Raw genomic sequence first — 23408 nt, forward strand, 5'->3', positions numbered from 1 at the left:
GAAGAAGAAGAAGAAGAAGAAAAAGAAAAAGAAGAAAAAGAAGAAAAAGAAGAAAAAGAAGAAAAAGAAGAAAAAGAAGAAGAAGAAGAAGAAGAAGAAGAAGAAGAAGAAGAAGAAGAAGAACTCAATATCACACCCCCCCCTCCCCCTCCACCAACCACTTACAGAGACACCTCAGGTTCCTCAGTAGCATTATGGCCATTTCTGGTTCCCTCTCAAGCTCCTCTCGCGTGACATTTGGAGCTGCAACATCCAAAATGATAAAAGACTAAGCAGCAGCCAATGAATCACAAACCCACATCTTTCAAAGTCAACATAAGCCAGCCACCCTCACTTTCATAATCGAATGTCCCATGCATGTTTGCATTTTAAAGCATGCAAGGCTCCATCAATGTCATCCCCTTTTTATTAAAAAAATGAACAAACTCCCATCCATCTGTTCTATTGAGATGTAAAATTACCACCATGCTGAGAAATGGCCAAAGGTGACGTGATGACCCAAAGAACGCAGAAAATACCTTTTGTGATGCCACAATTCTCCCACCTCGCTAACTCACTTTCCACCTTGGACCACTATCCCTTCTGGAACAAAGTATAACTTTGTCAGGTCCATTTATGCTCCAATGAACTTGAGATTAAATGTTACGATGGCCTGGCATTGTTGTGAAAATCCATTCCTACTCATGAAGTTTTCTGCCATTTTTAACTCTCAAACCCCACCCTTTCCTGTCCAGATTATTGTTTTCTCCCTTCTCGAAACCCACCCACCCATCCAACTATTTATTTCACTGCCGAGTTTTCCCTCCCTCTTCTTCCAGACCCTTAGTTGTGCTCAAGGTTGTATCCAGATTGTTCACCTGCCCCCCCCAACCAACCCCCCCTTAGTCTTCTTCACCTCTCACATTCTTCCCCCAGATGTCAATCTACCCTGCCTTCCACGCTTCTCTTCCAAGAGCCTAGACAGTCACAGAGAAAACACACACACACAACTATAATAATTAATTTTTAAAAATTAGGACCACTGGACCTGTAGCTTATCTAGGCCCTAGCCTAATGTTGCAACCCAAATTTGGTAGTATTCTGACTGGTGGGTCTGGAGAAGGATTTTGAAGAAATTTACGAAGTCGGCCATTTTGACCTGCTTAAAGTCATGTGACCGGAATACGAGTTTTGCAACTCCTGTTACCAGTCAGGCGAGGAACGTTGCTGCCAAATTTCAGCCGGATTGGCCCGAGAAGTCGAAATAGGAGATGGACGAACGGTGCACGATGACAACACCTTATCTGGAAATTAAATTTCAGATAAGCAAAAAAATAAATAAATAATAATAACCTGAGGCACTATGCATCTGCTACTTATGTGGAGGACTGGGTCAGCCGAGCTGCAAAGATCGGTTTACTAATACTTCGATGCAGATTATGAATGCCAGAAATTCCTCGAGTAATTAGTTCAATCCATCATGCCTCATGTGCTCCCCATATTTCACCTCCAATCTAGTTTGCAGAAGCTTGAGGCAACATTCAACACACATCTAGTCTTCAAAGGAAATCCAATGGATGAGAGCCTCCAAGTTACATCAATTCCAAGATCAGAATATTCTTCAAATCCTTATCAGCAACTGGTTGGGTCTGCTCCAAGGAAGAGATGCTCAGTTGTACATTCACTTGTGATTAATGGACTCATTGTGGACATAATTAGCAGCAAAGAGAAATTCCTGAATGTTTTTGTTTAATGCAAATCACCCAAAGCAAGGCATAAAGCCACTCGAGGTAAGGAAAAGTTAGACAAGGATAAGGCGAAAGCAAAACAAAACAAAAGAAAGAGAAAAATAACAACAACAAAAAAACATCCAAGACACAGGAAGTTGCAGAAATCACGTCTTAAAGATGCAAGAAGTAGGAATTGGCATTCCTCTTAAAGCTGGGTAAATTGTAGGAAAATGGGAATCGCGTTACAGGTTGAGAATTCCAAAGCAAGACAGCATGAGGGATAAAAACGATCTGCATAGCCTTTCATTCGGCACTTTGGATCAGCTACAGTGCAGTACATGGGTGTGCAGAGATGGCAAACAGTGTCTTGTGTCCACTCGTACAGGAGGAACAAAGTCAGAAAGTCCAGCAGAACATGTGCCATGAAAATATCTGTAAAATAGACCAACAGTGGCAACTGACCGACGGTGAGAGAGTGGTTGAAGAGTTTAATCCCTCTCCAATATGCATTTCTGGAGCCTATCAAGTAAAGATAAGTGGCAGGCTGGTGCTCCAGCCCAAATATGTGACAATAGTATAGTTGTCTTCTCTTCTTCTTTCGCTGCTCCCATTAGGGGTCGCCACAGCGGATCATCCGATATGATCCGCATACTGATTTGGCACAGGTTTATGCCGGATGCCCTTCCTGACGCAACCCTGGTCGCCTCTTACGACAGGGATCTGGTACACCAATTCTAACCGGGGCATACACCGGCCCAGTACACTGGTACTCACTTTGCCGACCTCGGAAGGATGACAGGCTGAGTCAACCTCCTGGTGTATTAATTCAAGCGCCCAACGGGGCTTGAACTCAGGACCTTTTGGATCCGAAGCCGCTGCCCTAACCACTACGCCAACACCAGGCTGCGTATAGTTGTCTTATATAGGTTATAATAAATAAATAAATAAATATATAAAAGCATCAGAAGGCAAATACCTCTGGGCTCGATAGAGAATGAACTCACTTGAAAGCACTCTTAGCAACACCAGAAATGTACTTAGCCCAGCGGAGGTGAGAGACGTCCAAACCAAGAAGCTGAAGCTCAGATGATTCTGTTAGGGTTGGAGACCCCATGTGCACAGAAGGAAAAGACCTGTTTCTGGAGCTAGACATGGACAACAATTTAGTTTTCTTTGTATTGAATGTTACCAGCCAGTCATGCCCCCACTTCAATACATTCTCTAAATCACTGTCCAGCGAAACTCCAACCTCATTACGAGTAGCGATGAGTGTCAGATGTACAGTAAAGTGAGGAGTCATCAGCATATATCATAAACAAAACATTATCAGAAAGATCATCGATATAAACAAGGAACAGAGTGGGACCAAGGACAGAGAAAGCCCCGTGGAACACCAGAATTGATGGATCAAGTAGAAGGAGATTCACCCTCAAGTACCAGCTTCATCTTGCGATTTGTAAGGAAAGCCGAAATGATTTAATGCATCACTCCAGATAGACCATACGACTGAAGCTTGTGGAGCAGACCCTTGTGCCATACTTTATCAAAGGCTTTTGAGATATCCAAAGCACCTAATCGAGCTTCACCCTTGAGCTCCACTGTCCTGCTGAAATGATCCATAATTAAGGATAAGAGATTACCAGTGGAGCGAGAATGGTAAAAACCATACTGGCAGTCAGTGAGAAGTTGATTGTCCTCCAGATGGCTGAGAAGTGTTCATTGATGAAGCATTCAAATACCTTACTTATTCGAGGAAGCAGGCTGATGGGGCGAAAGTTACTTGGTTCAGAATGCTCATGAGCACCTTGCAAACAGGGACAACAGAAGCCACTTTCCAGGATGAAGGACACACCAAAGCAGAAGAACACAGGGTCTATAACTCGGCAACAATCGATGACAGTTTAGGACAACACATCTTCAACACAATCACAGGGATTCCATCCGGACCAGTCGCTTTCGAGGCATCTTGAGTACAAACAATTCAGGCAACTTTTGTAGGAGTGGTAAATGAAACAGGAATATCAATGTGTAGAAGACGGGGGGGGGGGGGAAGAAAAAAAAAATCAGGAAGAGTGTGTCCCTGATCATTGAGAGTAGAATTAGAAACAAATCGATTGGAAAAGATGTTAGCCTTTTCCATAGGTGAAGTAGCAGCCTCAGGTCCATGAAAGAGAGGAGGTAGAGAAGATTTATTGTGGTTGAGTACACTGTTGGCAATCTGCCAAAAGTCCCAAGAGCCAAGTCGCAATGGAATTGGATACAGAAGCTCCATATTGCTGCTTAGCATCCTCAATAACTCTTTTACAGAGGTTACTTGCTTTGCAGAACAGACATTTGGACTCAAGAGACCCTTGCACATCGTGGTGAACGTTGAATTCACCAAATACCATGCATGCTGTGTGCAGAAGGCTGCAGTAAAATCGCCCTGTCAATGCTGTTTGAGATTGCATCGAGCACGGCACAAGAGGGAAAGGAAGGCGAGCGATACAGAAAGAGGAGATATGTTGTTGAATGCAGGAGAGCAAGGCGGAAAAGACATGAACTAGTGAGAGCCACTTTCAAGAGACCTTTTACAAGCTGAAGGTGGAGTCTTTAACCTTTGAACTCTAGCGACCAGTTTATCAGCTGCTATTCAAACCTCCATATACCCGAGTGGCCGGATTTTTCTCCAGAGAGCCCATTGTGGGGGAACCAAAAGTCCAAGGAGCTCAGAGTTAACATGGATACCAAGACCATGAGGAGGGTGATCAAATTGTGAAAAATGTAACTTGAAAGAAAAGGAGGAAGATGCCACTGTCCAACTCAGATAGAGCCAGCAGGTCAGGTGAGTTTAGCTGAACAAAAGTTGGAGCGAAAGCCCCTGATATTGGAGAAACAAATATTAAAAGGATTTGAGCGCCGCTGCACACGGGCAGGTAGAGATCTTGTTGTTAGACTGTATAACCATATTCTTAGTCGTAAAAACACAATACAAGAAGACAACAGTCAAAGTTACCCAAACAAATTCACAATGCAGTCCAAAACTCAATAGGGTCCCAAAAACTCATGCTAACACATTATCATAACAAGGCCACTGTTGGCCGAAGGAATGCAACTGAAAATGGCTGCAATGGCCACCCCCATGGCAGTACAACCATCAACATCTTAAACATGTTCATAAATCAGCCTCTCAAAGAATTACAAAACAAGTTTGTGATCCTGTACTACCAAGCAGCCGTGACCGGCAACATGTTTGTTTCCGGTACCCTTCAGACAGAATTCACGATATCCCACAGGGAGTCCTGGACAAGAAAGATGCAGAATAACTGAAAAGAAAGGAGAATATAAAGAGAAAAAAGACTGACTGGTACCATTCACCAAATCCTGAAACCAGGAAAGCCCTCTTCATAGGATCACTGTGAAGGTGGGGGTAACTAGGCCAGATGGAAAAATAAATTTTCCAACCACCAAAGATGTGACTGCTCCTAGTCTGGCTCCTACCCATTGACCTGCCTGACTAGGTAATACCTCCCAGCTCCCACCAGTTTAGCTCTCTGGGTCACAGGAGCAGACAAGATTTCCCACTTCGATCAAAGTGGTAATCACAATCAGGGAAGAAATTTTGTGTTGTTGAAAAAGTCCAGGGTACCAAATATATCCCTGTCAAAATATCTTCCTTCCAATAGAACAGAGAATATTGTCGTGTCCAGGTGGTTTTACCTACCTGGACAGATTACCAAACGGTTTCCTTTGGAGGCTTACTGCCGAGATTCTCGGATATTATGGTGCACGCGGGATGGGAGGATGGCAAATGCAAGTTATGGAGGGAAGCACAGCACAGGGGTTTATACTCAAACCCACGACAAAGACAACACAAGCAACTTTAAAAAATAAAACAAAAAATACAGGGTTAATGGAAATGAAACAAATATTTACAATGGTAATAATTCAAAACGGGTTGATAATGAAACGGAACGAGAGGTAAAACTAAATCCAAGTTTGAGGCGCCTCCACACGGACAAAGGGACAGATAAAACAAAAAAAACCTCTCCTTTATCCCTGCACTTATCTGTGTCCCCTGGGATGAGTTTCAGAAGCTTGAAGATCACCAAACCGCTTCGTCACTGTGCGGTAAAATGCGCCCAGCCTCTCTCTGGGTGTGCAAATGTACAGGAGGCAATACTCAACACGAGGGCTCAGAAACTGCCGTGCAACTTCCGTCGATCGTGCTTGCCGACGCCACTGCTGCTCTGCAAAACAGCACAGTCTTCCCCCAATGGCCCAACAAGAGGCTTTGAGGTGTGGTCTCACACGACATAGCCAACAGTCAATGGCCAGCGTCTTGCTCAATCACGCGACCCAATTCCCCTCAGCAAGTACACGAGAATCAGGTGGCCTTCCTTCTTCACCGTGTCGAGGGAAAGCCAGCCGAAGTGTCCTTCTTTTTTAACCACCGATCCTGCCTATCTCGCTTCAAAACTCGTCCCAACTGCCTTCTTGTCACACAACGCGAGACTCTCTGCCTAACCTCACGCCCGTCAATCATCCACTCCAGGGGCATGGTTTGCTCACTGTCACCCCTGGAGGCGGAGTTTTTGCCTGTCTGGACATGCAGCCCAGTTGTCGTTTTAAGGACGTGATCCCTTTTTAAATCGCCGGTCTTGAAATGCAAAAACATAGAAGGTCACAGGGGGCAATCACATACTGGGACAAATTATCCTTAAGCCCTACCCAATTAACACAGCACCACCTCCCCTGTGGTGGCAAGTAACACTTAAGCTCAGTTTCCCAACTTCATTTACATCGAGGTGTCTCCTACACATCCACAGACAGAGCTACTCTATACTGTTACGGTGCCGGGGTCAGCAGCTGCCAACCGACCGCTCTGAACGGAGCCGCAAGTCGAGTCGGCCCGACCGATCGCCCGGAATATAGATCGCCGCCCGGATAAGTCCAAGCGGGTCCTTGTACAAGAACCGAAATACGCCAATGGGCAGATCACGTGGGATAGGGTCGATTGCCAATCTTCAATGTACCCAAATACCCACGTGATCCAACTACCGGGATATTCCACCCTCGACGGAACTCGTACGGAACAAACCGCCGAGGCGAGCCTGTCCCGTGCGCGATTCCGAGCGGCTTAATCGCCGAGAACCGTCCGTCCAAATATCCCCCTTTTACGGCAAACCAACGGCTTTCTAACTCCCAACACACGAAATGCTCAGTCAATGAAAGAATCGACGCGACGAGCTGGAAACATTTAACAATTGGGGTATTTATTAATAATAATGGGGAACTAGGGAAGCACGTAAGAGCAGAACTATTCCGACTATACGAAATGCAATGCAAACATTTACAGCACACAGAGCACTTCACAGTTTCCTACTTATTGGACAGGCCCACGGACACACGTACGCACACACACCCAAGAAATGGCGGCAGAGGCCTTTAATAATGAGCTCCAGCTCGGAGGACAGGTGAGCTGAAACCCAGAACCTATCTCGAACATCTCCACCTCGTGTGGTCTTCAAGTTGTTTGGACTAAGGCTCCAGCGAGAGCGAGCTGGACCCAATCGCCGTGAGCCGCGATCCTTCCCGAGCTCCCGCGAATCCTCCCGCGCTTCTCAACACGTGCTGGTGAGACGAGGCGCCGATCCTTCCCGTCGATGCACCGCTTTCCCCAAGGAACCACCTCCAAGAAGAGGTCGATGAATCGCACCAAGCCGGGAACCAAACGGAGAACAAAGAACTCCATGAACCATGAAGAAGAAGCCACCACTCGAAGCTCGAGCCGAGTAACCAGCTCAACTCTCTTCCAAACAAGGCAGCTTGAAGCTAAAAGCTTTCAAAAGCCTCCAACCCTAACCCAAGCCAAACAGGACCCGAAGGTCTGCTGAGCGACTACTCTCTGCCGAAGCAAAAAGCTTACTTCTCAAGAACAAAGAAAGGATCTCGTCCTTATCCTTCTCGGCCCCCCTCCTCCGCGCCCGGCGTGATTCATGCCCTCGTGATCCATCCCCCGCTCAACCACGGGTGGGAGGGAGTTGTTGACATCATGAATCATGGGACGGCAGGGTTCTTCTTCCTCTTCGCAGAAGAGGGAGAGGGACGTCTCCATTGTTTCGTTCCCTAACTATTAAATCGATCCGCAGCGCATCTAATCGATTTCTAAACATTTAAACAATGGAAGGTGAGCTATCGAGGGAACAAGCACTTATCGACATAGCTGACTAAAGGAACCTACCTGTATGTTGTGTGCAATCGAATTCCAAATTCGTAACAATACACTCTTATATTTTCTATGAAATTCCTCCATCTACCCCACAAACAATATTGTTGCAATTATTAAAACCAAAATGTTCATTGGAAATTTGAACATAGCCAAGCCCCTGTGTACCAAAACTCACGCCAAGCACCACTGATGACATTCTTGTTAAGCTGGATGAACGCATCAAGTTGTTCCACCTCCTTTGACACGTCTATGCGTACAGGTGTGCGCGGAGCGTTGGCAACTTTCTCGAGAGCTGCCAGCCTAGACAAAATGAGGATCGAGTAATGACGATGTGGCAAAAATGCAGCATAGGTGTAAATGAGAGCAGGACATGTTGGAAGGAAGTGAGAAAAAAATTCAAGTGGTGTGCACACTCATCAACCAAATGTATAGTTACTCCACTCACCTCTGCTGTATATCACTGTGAAGCTAGGAAGGAAAAAAGGAGGGGGGGATCAGCATAAAGATGTTTCACAAGAATGAAAAAAGCATTTTCAAAAGGCAACCATGATTTAAAATAACCTGTGCTCCTATTATAATTATCAACACAAGTAGCCCACCTTTAGAGCACCAAGTGAGTTTGACTCATTCATTTCTTGCTGGAGCAAAGCTTGGGATTCTAGGATAGACTGCATCTCAGTCTCCATGTAATTTTTGCGTTGCCTCAAACAGGAAAGGGCAGCATTCTCCTTCGCCTTGAGGCGCTCCTTCATTATATCCACAACCTTGTCCACAATGTCATGGAGCTCATTTCTTTTCTGCTCCAATAAATAAATAAATGAATGAATTTTTATCCATTTAAAACAAACATATAAACATCAGTCAGGCACCAAGAAAAAGAACAGATAAAATATGATCACTCATGAATCATGAAAATTCATGTGCAACTCTGTTTGATGTCATACAGCCCCTCAGCAATGCAGAGAGTAGGCATCAAGGTCAGGAAGGTTTCATGAAACTGAAGAGGTGCATGGTCATGGCTATAATACTTAAGAATGGACATTCACCTGTCACGCTGTAAAACAGAACAGGCCATGGCATTCATACCTGTTCATGTGAGTGCTCAAGTCTTAGCTGCTGCAGCTGAGCAGCCACGTTCTGACGAGACTCTTGAAGGCTCTCAATTTTTTCAGCCAAATGCTTCTGCAAAAAAACAAAAAAACAAAAAAAAACTAGAGTAATTTGACTGCGCGCAGTCGACGGGTATGCCTCCGCTCTCCCGCACAAACACTTGAGTATTGACATATTTGACCCTTGACCTTTATCATATCTGGCCCAAAATCTAATCAGTTAATTGTCCTGTCTAACTTTACCTTTGTACCAAGTTTGATGAAATTCTGTCCAATATTTCTTGAGTTAGGGTGTAAACAGTAAAATTTTAGAGTTTGACCTTGACCTTTGACCTTTATCACATCTGGCCCAAAATCTAATCACTTAATTGCCCTGTCTTACTTTACCTTTTCACCAAGTTTGATGAAATGCTACAATTTGCATCTTGAGTTATCGCGTAAACGAAAATCCGGACGGACGGACGGACGGACAACCCGGAAACATAATGCCTCTGGCACCCTTGGTGCGGAGGCATACAAAAGCGGGGGGGGGGGGAAACTGGTAAGAAATATGATCCAAATAAAACTCCCACCTTCAGTCATGCAAAACAACTGCGTACAGTCATAGCAAGAATGATGTCATCTGATATGAAAAAAAAAATCACAGTGGCCACCACCACCACCGCCACCAAGCTCGTAAAACAGACAATAAGAAGGAAAAAAAACCCCAACTCATTCAATGAAATGTTTCAAAAAAACTTGAAATCGCATTTACTTGTGTGCGACACAAGTGATAAAATGTTAAAAGGATATCCATGGACAGCAGGTAAAAAAATGACAAACAACTGTTAAGGTTTTCCTTGTATGCCGAATGTACATGGCTCTTAAATAAATCACTGGGCCACTTCCAATGTGTACACTGAAGCTACTTCACAGCTCAGTGAAGCAAAAGGTGTTTGCAATTAATCACAAGTTACATCAAGTTCAAAGATTTTGTTACCTTGAGTTCAATGTGAGCAGCCTCGACCGAAAGAACCTCATGATGCTGATGACTTCCGGGCATGCACTGTGGACACAACAAGGTCCCATCGTCCTTGCAATAGAGTTGAATTAACTGCCCATGCTGAGTGCATCTCAAAGACTCCACATCTGTGTCAGGTTCCACGAGCTTGTGCCCCCTTTTTTGGTGTGGTTTAATATGCTCACTGCAGCACTGAATCTCACAAGGTACACAAAACTTCACCGACTCTTCTTTGCAAACCTCACACTTTCCAGGAAGTTCTTCCTCCTTGTCCGCAGGCACACCGTCCACAGTTTTGGCTTTACTTTTTCTTTTTTCCATCTTCATCACCTGCAACTTCATCTGTGCAACCATTCTGGAGAGAACTACATTCGGGCTGAGCTGTGGCATTCGGGAGAAAACCTGCCTGCAGGTGGGACAAGTGTAGCGTGTAGCACCACCTCTGTTCACCCAGTAGTGTTCTACACAATCAAGACAAAATGAATGCCCACAAACGAGCGTCACTGGCTCCATAAAGAGATCCAAGCACACCCCGCATTTAAGATCATCGTAGCAAATTCGAGCATGGCAGGATTCCGCCATCCCTCAACACCTTCAGAAAAGTTTCCTGCATTGGGAGGGATCAAAACAGGAGACAGCAAGACAAGAACTTTTCCAAAGCATAGTGCGATGCAGTTTTGAATACAAAGCAAAAATAAATAAATAACTTAATAAATAAAGCAACATTAAAATAATTAACATGAACCAGTGAAAGCACTTCAATGTCAATATGACGGTGCAGTCAATATCGTTAAAACATTAAAAGTGGTTGCGGGATACAATTTCACTGCAAAGTACAACAGAAGAGTACTGCAAGACCCTGACATTCGCAGGGGACGTTCGTGGAAAATGCCGCGGCATTGTTTCAATGGGGAAAAAGGGGGATAGGCTTTTCTTTTCTTTTTTAACACTTCAGGACTGTCTCCTATATCCACTGCTACTGATCAATTCAGCCTGCGAATTCTTCCACAGAAACCTGCTCTCATCTGCAGATTCATCCCACCTCTTCTTCAATTATATCTTACCCATCATCCCGCTCTTGGTACTCTGACTGACGTGGTGAAGCAGTTGCTTCAAAACAACTTGCATTCCACAAAGCCCACAAGTGTGTGTCCACTCATGACAGCCAGAAAAACAACATCTGTCTAATCTCAAGAATGAACTTTCAAACTGGTCTTCCTCCTCTAAAACCCAGTCGTACCTTGTCAAGTCCATCACTGGTGTATGCTTCCCTTCCCTCACTTCAAAAGGCACCATACGGAGAATGCCCAGTCTGCATCTGGCTTTGAGAGGCCAACATTGAAATGTGGCTTTCTCAAGAGATCCAAGAGTTTTAGTGACTGAACCTCTGAGAATGTTGGTGAGAAGGTATATGGGAGGATTTGCAGTACGGTCCTTTGGAGACAGAGATAGACACACACATAGCTCAGGATTGAAAGGTATATTCCAAGTGTTTGACCAGTTTGTGGTTTTTGTAAAGGTCTGAGGAGAGGGAAGAGGCTGCTGCCTGTCAGAAGAATGAAATCTCTCACGGCAGAAATATCTCACGGAGTTATCAGCAAAGAGATAAAGAGGATTTTACAGAGAGTCAGTGAGATCATTGAGGAAGACTAGGAATAACATGGAGTCTAGAACACTGCCTTGGAGTTCTCCAGCCATGACAGGAGAGGGGATGAAAGGATTCCATTGAGAGTCACACGTTGTCCACAAGAATGGATGAAGTCAGAAATCAAAGAGTGGATTTGACCTTGGATTCCATAGGTCAACAGTTTGGAGAGCAAGGCAGGATGCCAGACTGTATTAAAAGCTTGACTATATATCCAGAGAGATGTCCCTGATATCATGTCTCATGGAAGGTCCTTCATCCATTGTTGGGAGAGTAGAAGCAGCATCTCCAAGGTAGTGACCAGGTCTGAATCCAAATTGATGATCTGAAATGAGGCTGTTGGAGAAAAGGAATGATGGATTCCCTGTCCTTGCTGATTAGAAGTAAGCCAATTAATCTGTAGTTAAGGGGTTCTGTTTTTACACCTTTAAAAAAAAAAGTAATTCCTTGATGTTTGCCGATTTCCAAGGAGATTGAAGATGACCTATGGTAAATGACAGGGTGAAAAGGGCAGCAGGGCAGGCTTTTTGGACATGTGAGCTTATGCCATCCGGTCGAGTTGCACAGAGTTGAGGGTTTCCAGAAACTTTTCCACATTCTCAGGTGCAAAAGTCAGAATTCAAGAGCAGGTGGGTGTGGCTGGGAAGGAGTGGTACAGAAAGGGAGGGGTTTGGGCCACGATATTTGTAAGAAAACAGCATGAAGGAATTCTGCCTTCTCACAAGCAGAGTCAGCTGTAGCCATTTGAGTTGAGGGAAGGTATGGAAGGGGAGCATACATTCGAGATGGACTTGACAAGGCACCACCAGGTTTTAGTGGAGGGAGACAAGTTTGACACCTCATTGTTGAGATTGGACAATGTTTTCTGGCTCTCCTGATATGAGAGGAGACAAACACTTGTGGGCTTTGTGGAATGCAAGTTGTTTAGAAGCAACGATCTCACCACGCGATTGAGTACCAAGAGCGGGAGGATGGGTAGGATAATTCCACATCACAGTGGAAAAATAAAAGCAAGAGCAGACCCGGTCTCTCGCATTTTTGCTCAAATTTGAGGAGTCGATCGAGTTTTTACTTTTGGTTGAAAGCGCCAACTTGTTTAAAATATATATATATATATATATATATATATATATATATATATATATATATATATATATATATATATAGTATATGTATATGTATATGAAGTACAGGGGGTGCCAATACAAGGTTAACCACTTCAAATGACCTTTGTACTTTTAGTCATTAGCTTAATTTTTTTTTTTTGCAGGAATGATCAATGATCTTTGGAGAAGTCATTTAAGCATAACCAAAGTATTCTATGGGGAAAATGACGTTTTCTGCGGAGCAAAGAGTAAACATTGTCACGTGGTATTTTGAAACCAAATAAATTGCTTCCGTCCAGACGAGGTTCTGTACTAAAGATGGAATGCATCCCAGAAACAAGCCAAGCAAGCCAGCCATTTGGAAACTTGTGAAAAAGTTCAAAAGTGAAGGGACGATTCTCAACATTAACAAGGGAAGGTCCGGTCGTCCAAGAAGTATACGGTGTGAAGGAAACATAGAACGAGTTCATGAGTCAGTCATGCAAAGTGCAAAGAAATCCCATCGACAAAGATCGGCTGAACTCCCAGCAGTATCAGAAGAAGAATGAAACAAGATTTAAACCTCTTTCCTTACCACATCACAGCAGCTCATAAATTGACTGATGGGGATAAAGCAGCATGAGTCGCTATGTGTGAGATGCTGCAGCAGAAGATTGAGGCAAACCCAAACTGGATTCATGATGTGTGGTTTAGTGACGAGGGACACTCTGGGGAGCTTGTAAGGACAACGTGTACAAGGAACAGGATCCCAGATCTGAACCTGATCTGAAGGCAGCAGTTGAGGTTTATGTCCAGACAATAACCATTAAAACTTGCAGAAACATAAATGAAACCTTCGCACTTCGTATGAATGGATGTTGTGTGCATGGAGGTGCTCACATTGAACACCTCAACTACAAACACATTAATGCATAATGAGTTTCGTTGAAGTTAATTTTTTGTTTTATTACCTAATGTTTTAGTTAACCATTTATTGAGTCCTGGGTCCATTTGAGAGTGCATCAGTCCTGGGCCATGGTTTAGTGTAAACTTAAAGGTAAATTGTACATGAGTTTGCTCCCCCTGCATGTGTGTCTTAGCGCCGGCAATTTAGGTAAGTCGTCCGCATGAGTGAGTTCGTTTAGTTAGTTAAGCCTAAGTCACATTTGCCACGGCGGCCGTGGGGTCTCCAAAATCTACGGCCACTAGCAATTATATGGCGGCCGCAGTATTTCCACGGTCACACAATGTAGCAGTCACATGTTTTTATTTTTCGGGGAGCCGCACGGCATATTTATAAATTGTGGAGACCGAAAACGTGGGGGTGCCGTATGGTCTTTGATTTGATGTCACACGGTGACCTTAGGGCGTTCCTGCGGCGGCCATAGAATTTTCAAGGCAGACGCAAGGTGCCCGCAAGGCGACCGCAGGGGGGCCCTAAGGCGAATGTGCGGCCAGACGGACTGTAACGAGTGGGGTTTTTTTGGGGTTTTTTTACCAGTTTTTTTCTTTCGGCATGTCGAAATGCTACGGCAAACGTAGAAATGAAAAAAGTTATAACTCCGCGCTATAATTCCACGGCGACCCTACGGCCTGTAAAATATAGCCAAACGGCGTAGGGCCACCCTGAGGCCACCTCAGTTTCTCTGCGGCCACCGCACATTTCTGTCAATTCAGAGGGCGTACGGCTGCCGTATCCTCGCTGTAGAGCAAATGTGACTTAGGCCTTACTCAGCCCGTAGGTTATTTACTTTTGGGACACGGATACACCAAATGTCGCACTCAGGGATCCGAAGATAAAATGTGCTCGTGGAGAACTTACACATGAAGGCACACAAAAATTTGACGACTCGGGACGAGTCTGTAAAAAGGGGAGGGGGTAGTGTTACGGTTGTGGAAATTCACAGAACACCATACAGGTCCTTTAGATCAGTTATGTCGATAAGTCTGTGTTCTGATAGATTTCCCCACCGAGGTCTAAAGGGCTTTATTTGTGTAACCGGGCTGTGATCTTTGAGGTAGTGTTTTTCTTTTGCTATCTATATTTTGGACCAACCACCACTCAACCACCACAAGCACACCCACCTTATCCACAACCACCTTCACAGCAGCCACCTTCTCTACAACCGCCTTCACAACAACCACCGTAACCACAACCACCACCGCGTTTCCACCTCGGCACACAGTTGCGAGAAGCCTGGCATTCGTCGAGGTAGAACGGACGGCGGCACCCCTTCCCCCCCCCCCACCCAACCGATGACATTCCCACCGGCCAACACGGTAGATTCGATCCTCCAAAAGGCACAAGGACAAAGACGAATACGGCGGAGCGGTGAGGGAACGTCCCCGATTGGGCGGGAAAATGACTCCTTCTGGAAGTTTCCCTCGCGCGCTGGAAGAAGGGCGGGAGGTGAGGGGGGCGGGGCTCTGTGATAAAAAGGAGGCGCTGAAAGGAAAATCTCTCTCTCTCTCTCTCTCTCTCTCTCTCTCTCTCTCTCTCTCTCTCTCTCTCTCTCTCCTCTCTCTCTCTCTCTCTCTCTCTCTCTCTCTCTCTCTCTCTCTCTCTCTCTCTCTCTCTCTCTCTCTCTCTCTCTCTCTCTGCTCTGTATCGCGCGCGCTCTCGCAGTCTCTCTGGAGGCGTGGATTGGGTCGGTGGTTGTGGGCGCTCTCTCTGGGTCGTGTGCGAGGAAGCTCTCTCAGGGAAGGTCGGATCGAGGAGGACGGAGCCCAATAATTCACCATACGGTCACGTTCTCTTTCTTTCCTTTTCTGGGTTTTTGTGTGTGTGTTCGTGGCGCCAGTCCCATAAGTAAAACTGCATAAGTGACTGTACATAATAACTATAGACATCGGCTGTAGGCTTTCTTTTTACTCGTGTCCTACCACCCCCCCCCCCCTTCACCCATTGCTTGATTGCATTGCTTTTCCTTGCCTTGCGTAAATGCATTGCTTTTGTTTTCCTCGCCTAATTGCATACATGACTGCATATGTGTCGTGTATGTAATAAATGTCCTTGTGTGAATGTTGACCGGTTCGTTGCGTCCTTTCCCTCAGTTGAACTTCCATAATTAAGTTCGGAATATAGCTGGTTGTTAATAACCGATAAGAGAATCGGATCCGGCGGGGCTTGGCGATATACACCGCTCGGCAAATCGCAAACGGAGCGAGCTGCTTAGCAGCTTGTTTCCAAGCAGGTCCCGTCGAGGTGTAAATCCCCGGCATTTCTGTCTGCACGCATAATTAGGTAAATCGACAATTCGGCGATCAGACCCTGTCGCGCGCGGACAGAATAGCTGGCTGATTTTTGGTGTGATTAAAGATACACCCATAGCTGGATTTCGGCGTTGATCCAAAAGCTGCGACTCGGTTTGTCCGTTCGGTGGGCGAGAGCGGCCGCCATTGGCTAGAAGTGGTCGCCCGTACGCCGACGGGTGGGAAACTACAACAATATATACATATATATTTGGCTCAGTAATTTAGAAAACGTGTTAATATGGCAAACAGCTTGGAAATAAGGTTTTATCACATATTTTGCTTTAAAACTCACAAAGAGAAACGTATAACCAATTGCTTTAGAAACAGGTGTGAGGACAAAGGAAAACCTGATAAAACCTCCATAAGATACGGGATGAAACTTTGCCATCGCGGTTGCCTGTAACAGGCGTGGCATGTCCACACACCTGCGGCGAGTCCCATCAGATCCAAATCTACCCGTGTGCGCTGTATACGTACTTCTAACTGTTGACTGTACATCCCGATTGGGACACAAACTGTACCGCTATTAACTCCACTGCGCTCGGCAAGTGGCTTAAGCACTCAAGCAAGTACTCCAAATGGCGCACCTGGCTTGGCAAGTGATTACCAATTGCCATCACTAAACTCCCAAGCAATGTTTTTGGACAAATTGGACAAATGTTTTAAAAAAAAATATTATATCTTAAATGTCGGAGCTGCTGCTGAGTTCAATTCTGGAGCTTACATTTTGTAATTTGGCTTGGTTTTAGAGATTCTTAAGGCTATGGGATGTGCGGAAATGAAATAAAGCCACGAACATTGCTGTCTCCGGGTGTTTATCAGCGTTGCAATGTATGCAGCAATTTGTAGGTGTGATTAACATGGATTGGATAATGAGTGAGGAAAGTGAGAGGGGGGAAAATTTTTTTATCATTAAATGGCTGTGACATGGTGGCTTCAGACCCCAGCGAGGACACCCAGGGTACATCTTAAGACCCCAGAGAGTGAGGTGCCTGAGGATGTGCCTGATAAAGGATATGATTTAATAAGGCTGTTAATTACCATCAAAAGGGGTGTTTTAATTAACCCAAACACCAAATTTTTCCACTCTTGCGCTTCCTTGGAGTTCCTAGAGTATGCATGCAAAGTTTCAAGCTGATAGGTTTCATGGAGGACACACACAGACACACACAGACACACACGATAATTCTGCAATTTTGTAGGCCAATGCTACAAGGGAGGAATGTGAATGAGCATCTTGATTTTGAATGACCTTTTGGTTGTGACATCCATAAGTTTGCTCATGGGCCATAATGCAGCCAGTGGTTCTCCATAATCGTGGAATCATTGCCTTTGAACATAAATCTAAATTTGACACCGGGTTGGAGGGAGGGGTTGGTTAGCAGAATATAGTAAATTACAGGGGGAAAAAAAAAAGAAGTCGATATTTGGTCAAATTGTAAATGGTGTGTGTGTGTGTGTGTGTGTGTGTGTGTGTGTGTGTGTGTGTGTGTGTGTGTGTGTGTGTGTGTGTGTGTGTGTGTGTGTGTGTGTGTGTGTGTGTGTGTGTGTGTGTGTGTGTGTGTGTGTGTGTGTGTGTGTGTGCGTGCGTGTGCGTTTCAGAAAGCACATCATATTCTCTCTGCCAACCACCACCCTTCCATCTCTCCCTTTGTCCCATCTTTGCTCTACCCCCTCCCAATACAATGCAGTACATCTCTCTCCATCTCATGTCTAGACATGTCTGTCTCCGAACATGTCCGAGCGGCGCCATTAGCCTCTGGAAGGTAAGGTACAGCATAGTATGACCGGTATAAAATGGATTTCAGACATTATTTTGTTTCCATCTTCACTGTTATTCGATGCAGAATCGTTTTGACGAGACGGTATGAATCGTAATTAATGCTCCACCGCACCTCTGCCTTCCATTTCCCCACCCCCCCCACCTTTATTATTATCCCCCCCCCCTCCCCTATTCCTATCAGCTTAGGGACGAGTGGTATTTCCTGGGATTTAAAAGAAAAATAATTTGTCAGCAACATTGGAGATTTTATTTCAGACAAGCGAGAACAAAGCTCGCGACCACTAAAGCAAGCTGTTACATTGTGGTCCAAAGCTGTCAGTTCTTGGTGAATTATTCTGACTTGAGTAAATACCTCTCGTTCTCCCCCAGCACATTTTACAGCGATGGTAACAGATTTGATAAAGACTCTGGTAAGTACACCTCAAAGATCAATTCAAACAACCTGTGCTGCTTGGAACTTTTAGCCATGGGACAGGTATGCTTGAACAATTCAGCTCATAAGGATCCCAAAAGGTGGAAACTTGCATGTTACCTTAACAGGCAGTGAGAAAAACCAATACAGTGCACCTGGCTAATGGAGTGTTCTTGATTTACACGCCTGACATCTCAGCAGCCATGTCATATCACTGTTCAACATCGCTTGGAAATGGGTTGGTAGTTTATACAATTGATGTTAAAAAAATTTCACCTTGTGCATTATTTATGGGCAATGGATTCCAGACCTACAGGGATAGTTTTGTTTTTTGTTTTTTTTTAATCTGCCATGTTGGTTTGCAGATGCCGTTTACAATACAAGCAGAACAGGTGGTGCTGGTATTTACTCTGACTGAAGGTCATTCACAACCTTTAACTCACAGGATTGGATGGTAACAGATTGAGCAAGGTCTCATCCCCCGCCGTTACCACGGCGACTCCTGAACCTGCTCCATGACGAGTCGCACAAGTTGAAAGGCGAAAGGCCCCCTGCCCCCTACCCTCTGCCCCGAACCACTTATCCTGCCACTGAGCCCTCCCTCTCCCCTCCCCTGCCCATTCCCTCCTCCTCTCCCCTCCCTCCACCCCCTCTGCTCCTCTCACCTGCCACTCCCTCTGCTCCTCTCACCTGCCACTCCCTCTCCTCTCCTCCTCTCTCCTGACCCTCCCTCTCCTCCTGCCCCTCCCCTCTCCTCCCGCCCTCCTCTCGCCGCCTCCCCTCTCGCCCCTCCCCTCTCGCCCCCTCCCTTCTCCTCCCTCTCTCTCCACTCTCCTCCCCTCTCCTCCCCTCCCCCTGCCCATGCCCTCCTCCTCTCCCCTCCCTCCACCCCCTTTGCTCCTCTCACCTGCCACTCCCTCTCCTCCTCTCCTCCTCCCTCTCCTCCTGCTCCTCCCCTCTCCTCCCCTCTCGCCCCTCCCTTCTCCTCCCTCTCCCCTCCACTCTCCTCCCCTCTCCTCTCCTCCCCTCTCCTCCCCTCTCCTCCCCTCCCCCTGCCCATGCCCTCCTCCTCTCCCCTCCCTCCACCCCCTTTGCTCCTCTCACCTGCCACTCCCTCTCCTCCTCTCCTCCTCCCTCTCCTCCTGCTCCTCCCCTCTCCTCCCCTCTCGCCCCCTCCCTTCTCCTCCCTCTCCCCTCCACTCTCCTCCCCTCTCCTCCCCTCCTCCCTCTCCTCCCCTCCCCCTGCCCATGCCCTCCTCCTCTCCCCTCCCTCCACCCCCTTTGCTCCTCTCACCTGCCACTCCCTCTCCTCCTCTCCTCCTCCCTCTCCTCTCTCTCTCCTCTCCTCTCGTCCCCTCCCTTCTCCTCCACTCTCCTCCCTCTCCTCCCCTCCCCCTGCCCATGCCCTCCTCCTCTCCCCTCCCTCCACCCCCTTTGCTCCTCTCACCTGCCACTCCCTCTCCTCCTCTCCTCCTCCCTCTCCTCCTGCTCCTCCCCTCTCCTCTCCTCCCGCCCTCCTCCTCACCTCCTCTCGCCACCTCCCCTCTCGCCCCTCCCCCTCTCCCCCTCTCTCCCCCTCTCTCTCCCTCCCCCTCTCCCTCTCCTCTCCCCCTCTTTCCCTCCCTCTCCCTCTCCCCCTCTTTCCCTCCCTCCCCCTCTTTCCCTCCCCCTTTCCCTCCCCTCCCCTTTCCCTCCCCCTCCTCCTTCCCTCCCCCTTTCCCTCTGCCTCCCCTCCCCTCCCTCTTTCCCTCCCCTCCCTCTTTCCCTCCCATTCCCCTCCCTCTTTCCCTCCCCTCCCCTCCCTCTTTCCCTCCCCTCCCCTCCCTCTTTCCCTCCCCTCCCCTCCCTCCCTCTTTCCCTCCCTCTTTCCCTCCCCCTCCCTCCCTCTTTCCCTCCCCTCCCTCTTTCCCTCCCCTTTCCCTCCCCTCCCTCTTTCCCTCCCCTCCCCTCCCCTCTTTCCCTCCCCTCCCCTCCCTCTTTCCCTCCCCTCCCCTCCCTCTTTCCCTCCCCTCCCTCTTTCCCTCCCCCCTCCCTCTTTCCCTCCCCTCCCTCTCCCTCCCCTCCCCTCCCTCTTTCCCTCCCCCTCTTTCCCCCTCCCTCTTTCCCTCCCCTCTTTCCCTCCCCTCCCTCTCCTCCCCCTCCTCCCCTCTTTCCCTCCCCTCCCTCTCCTCCCCTCTTTCCCTCCCCTCCCTCTCTCCCCTCCCTCTCCCTCTCTCCCCTCCCCTCTTTCCCTCCCCTCCCTCTCTCCCTCCCCTCCCTCTCTCCCCTCCCCTCTCTCCCTCCCCTCTTTCCCTCCCCTCCCTCTCTCCCCTCCCTCTCCCCTCCCCTCTCTCCCCTCCCTCTCCCTCCCCTCTCTCCCCTCCCTCTCTCCCCTCCCTCTCTCCTCCCTCTCTCCCCTCCCTCTCCCCTCCCTCTCTCCCCTCCCCTCTCTCCCCTCCCCTCTCCCCTCCCTCCCTCTCCCCTCCCTCTCCCCTCCCTCCCCTCTCCCCTCCCTCTCCCCTCCCTCCCCTCCCTCTCCCTCCCTCTCCCTCCCCTCCTCATTCTCCCCTCCCCTCCCTCATTCTCCCCTCCCCTCCCTCCCTCATTCTCCCCTCCCCTCCTCCCTCATTCTCCCCTCCCCTCCCTCTCTCATTCTCCCCTCCTCCCTCTCTCATTCTCCCCTCCCCCTCTCTCATTCTCCCCTCCCCCCCCTCTCATTTCCCCTCCCCCCTCCCTCATTCTCCCCTCCCCCCCAGTCCCTCTCCGGTAAGAACCGCCAACCTCGTCGGCTCGGGGTTATCAATAAAATAACAAACAAACCCTCACACATACACAAAGCCGTTGCAAGAAGTAAATTTCTGAGAGGAATTAAAAGTTCCGCACATCGACAAACACTCGTCATTACGAGGAACGTTCATGTCAACATGTAATTGTGAGGAAACCCCCACGGATTACAACAAAACCTCGCTCGTTTTGGCGAATACAAAATACAATAATAATAATAATCAAATTAACGTTCAAGATGGCTGACAGAAGGTGAGTCGAGATGAAACAGGGAGTGATTCCCAGGTACATGACCATCAATGACAAGAAACAAAACGCCATTACTGTGATAAAACGAACGGACATGTTGAATCTCAATCGCAACAAACGGAAATACACTATTTACCTTTACTGTCACAACAAAAACTTACGCGGATTGAACAACACCACACACCTTGGTCCACAACAAAATCAGATGAGAATCTTATTATTATAATTCTTCTTCTTCTTCTTCTTCTTCTTCTTCTTCTTCTTCCTCCTCTTCTTCTTTTCTTCTTCTTCTTTTTCTAGTTCTTCTTCTTCCGCATTCTCGTTTTCATATGATCATTCAAGGAGAAGGGTCCGCCCCCTCCTCCAGATTGCTAACTTCTCATTGGTTGAAATACAATCTGGGCGTTTCCATGTGAAACTGTTTGGAGTTCTTCTTCCTCTTGTTCTTTTTATTTATTTATCTATCTAAGATTTATTTGGGGCTGTTATGTTGGAAAAACTGCGTGATGGCTTTTGAGGTTCTTTTGTTTTGGTATTTTGTCAGCAATGGTGGTTACGCCTCAGTGTGTGTGTGTGTGTGTGTGTGTGTGTGTGTGTGTGTGTGTGTGTGTGTGTGTGTGTGTGTGTGTGTGTGTGTGTGTGTGTGTGTGTGTGTGTGTGTGTGTGTGTGTGTCAATGTATTACTGTATTTTAGTTGCAGGTATGTTTAACACAGTGTAGAACGCCCAAAGAAAAAGAAAAACCACACGAACCGGTTTCCAACTTCCTTAACGCCTGTCATACTTCCAAGGTCAGCATAATGAGTGCCAGCTTACTGGTAACAGGGGCACTGCATCAGCGGCATAGCCGTACTTCCAGAAAATGATGCAACCAGCAGCCACAGCCTGCAACCGAAACAACAACCGAGATGTCGAGTTGTGGACATAAACTGGAGTGACTGAACACTCAGGAACGGTTCATTCATAAGAATGCCTTGGGACTTCAGGGTCATGAGTTGACTCAGAGCTTGTCATCCTTCTGAGGTCAGTGAAATGAGTACCAGTGAACTGGTCATCGGGGCACTGCATCAGTGGCACTGCTGTGTCCTGAACCAATGATGCAACCAGCAGGTGAAAAGGCTGTACATGAAGGGAATAGAGAAGAAACAAATTCCCCTCGTGCTTTGTGTAGCTGGCTGTCACCTGGAAACCAAAATGTCAATTATTACACTTTTTGGTGGGAAAAAAAAAATCTTGATCATCTTCATAATATACTCGTGGATCAAACAAGTTGTTCACATGTAATGTTGCCAACATCATGCACTCCCAGTTCCCATCGTGTGCTGCCTTTTTGGCTGCTGGTTGCATCATTTTTTGGGGGGCACAGCTTTGCCACTGATGCAGTGCCCCAATTACCAGGATACTGGTGCTGATTTTGCCGACCTCGGAAGGATGACAGGCTCTGAGTCAACCCCCCTGGTGTTAATTCAGTGACCAACGGGACTCGAACTCAGGACCCTGGGATCCCAAGCCACCACCCTAACCGCTAAAGCCAACACCAGGATTTGGGACTCGAACTCAGGACCCGAGGATCCCAAGCCACCACCCTAACAGCCAACACCAAGATTTGGGACTCGAACTCAGGACCCTAGGATCCCAAGCCACCACCCTAACCGCTAAAGCCAACACCAGGATTTGGGACTCGAACTCAGGACCCTAGGATCCCAAGCCACCACCCTAACAGCCAACACCAGGATTTGGGACTCGAACTCAGGACCCGAGGATCCCAAGCCACCACCCTAACAGCCAACACCAAGATTTGGGACTCGAACTCAGGACCCTAGGATCCCAAGCCACCACCCTAACAGCCAACACCAAGATTTGGGACTCGAACTCAGGACCCTAGGATCCCAAACCACCACCCTAACCGCTAAAGCCAACACCAGGATTTGGGACTCGAACTCAGGACCCTAGGATCCCAAGCCACCACCCTAACAGCCAACACCAGGATTTGGGACTCGAACTCAGGAACCGAGGATCCCAAGCCACCACCCTAACAGCCAACACCAAGATTTAGGACTCGAACTCAGGACCCTAGGATCCCAAACCACCACCCTAACCGCTAAAGCCAACACCAGGATTTGGGACTCGAACTCAGGACCCTAGGATCCCAAGCCACCACCCTAACAGCCAACACCAGGATTTGGGA

The 23408-nt window shown here is 47.3% G+C and overlaps 1 protein-coding gene across 4 annotated transcripts in view; it reads right to left on the reverse strand.

The window, feature by feature from the left end:
* The window catches only part of LOC147034373 (E3 ubiquitin/ISG15 ligase TRIM25-like), a 32974-nt gene extending 11408 nt beyond the window's left edge, over positions 1-21566 (reverse strand). For 3 of the 4 annotated variants that reach the window (XM_085881715.1, XM_085881726.1, XM_085881696.1), the window contains exons 1-7: positions 21383-21537; positions 10009-10636; positions 9007-9102; positions 8520-8717; positions 8366-8388; positions 8096-8220; positions 166-243 (exon numbers count right to left, since the gene is read on the reverse strand). In XM_085881715.1, coding sequence (XP_085737841.1) covers positions 166-243; positions 8096-8220; positions 8366-8388; positions 8520-8717; positions 9007-9102; positions 10009-10611 — 1123 coding nt within the window. In that variant the 5' untranslated portion in view covers positions 10612-10636; positions 21383-21537. Of the gene's footprint in view, positions 1-165; positions 244-8095; positions 8221-8365; positions 8389-8519; positions 8718-9006; positions 9103-10008; positions 10637-21382 lie in introns of all 4 variants that reach the window. The other variant, XM_085881706.1, reaches the window with a different exon arrangement.
* Between the last annotated feature and the right edge of the window lie 1842 nt (positions 21567-23408).

Source organism: Eptatretus burgeri, chromosome 1 (assembly GCF_056783735.1).
Source record: "Eptatretus burgeri isolate ZD-2024b chromosome 1, Ebu_testis_v1, whole genome shotgun sequence".
Taxonomy (NCBI): Eukaryota; Metazoa; Chordata; class Myxini; order Myxiniformes; family Myxinidae; genus Eptatretus; species Eptatretus burgeri.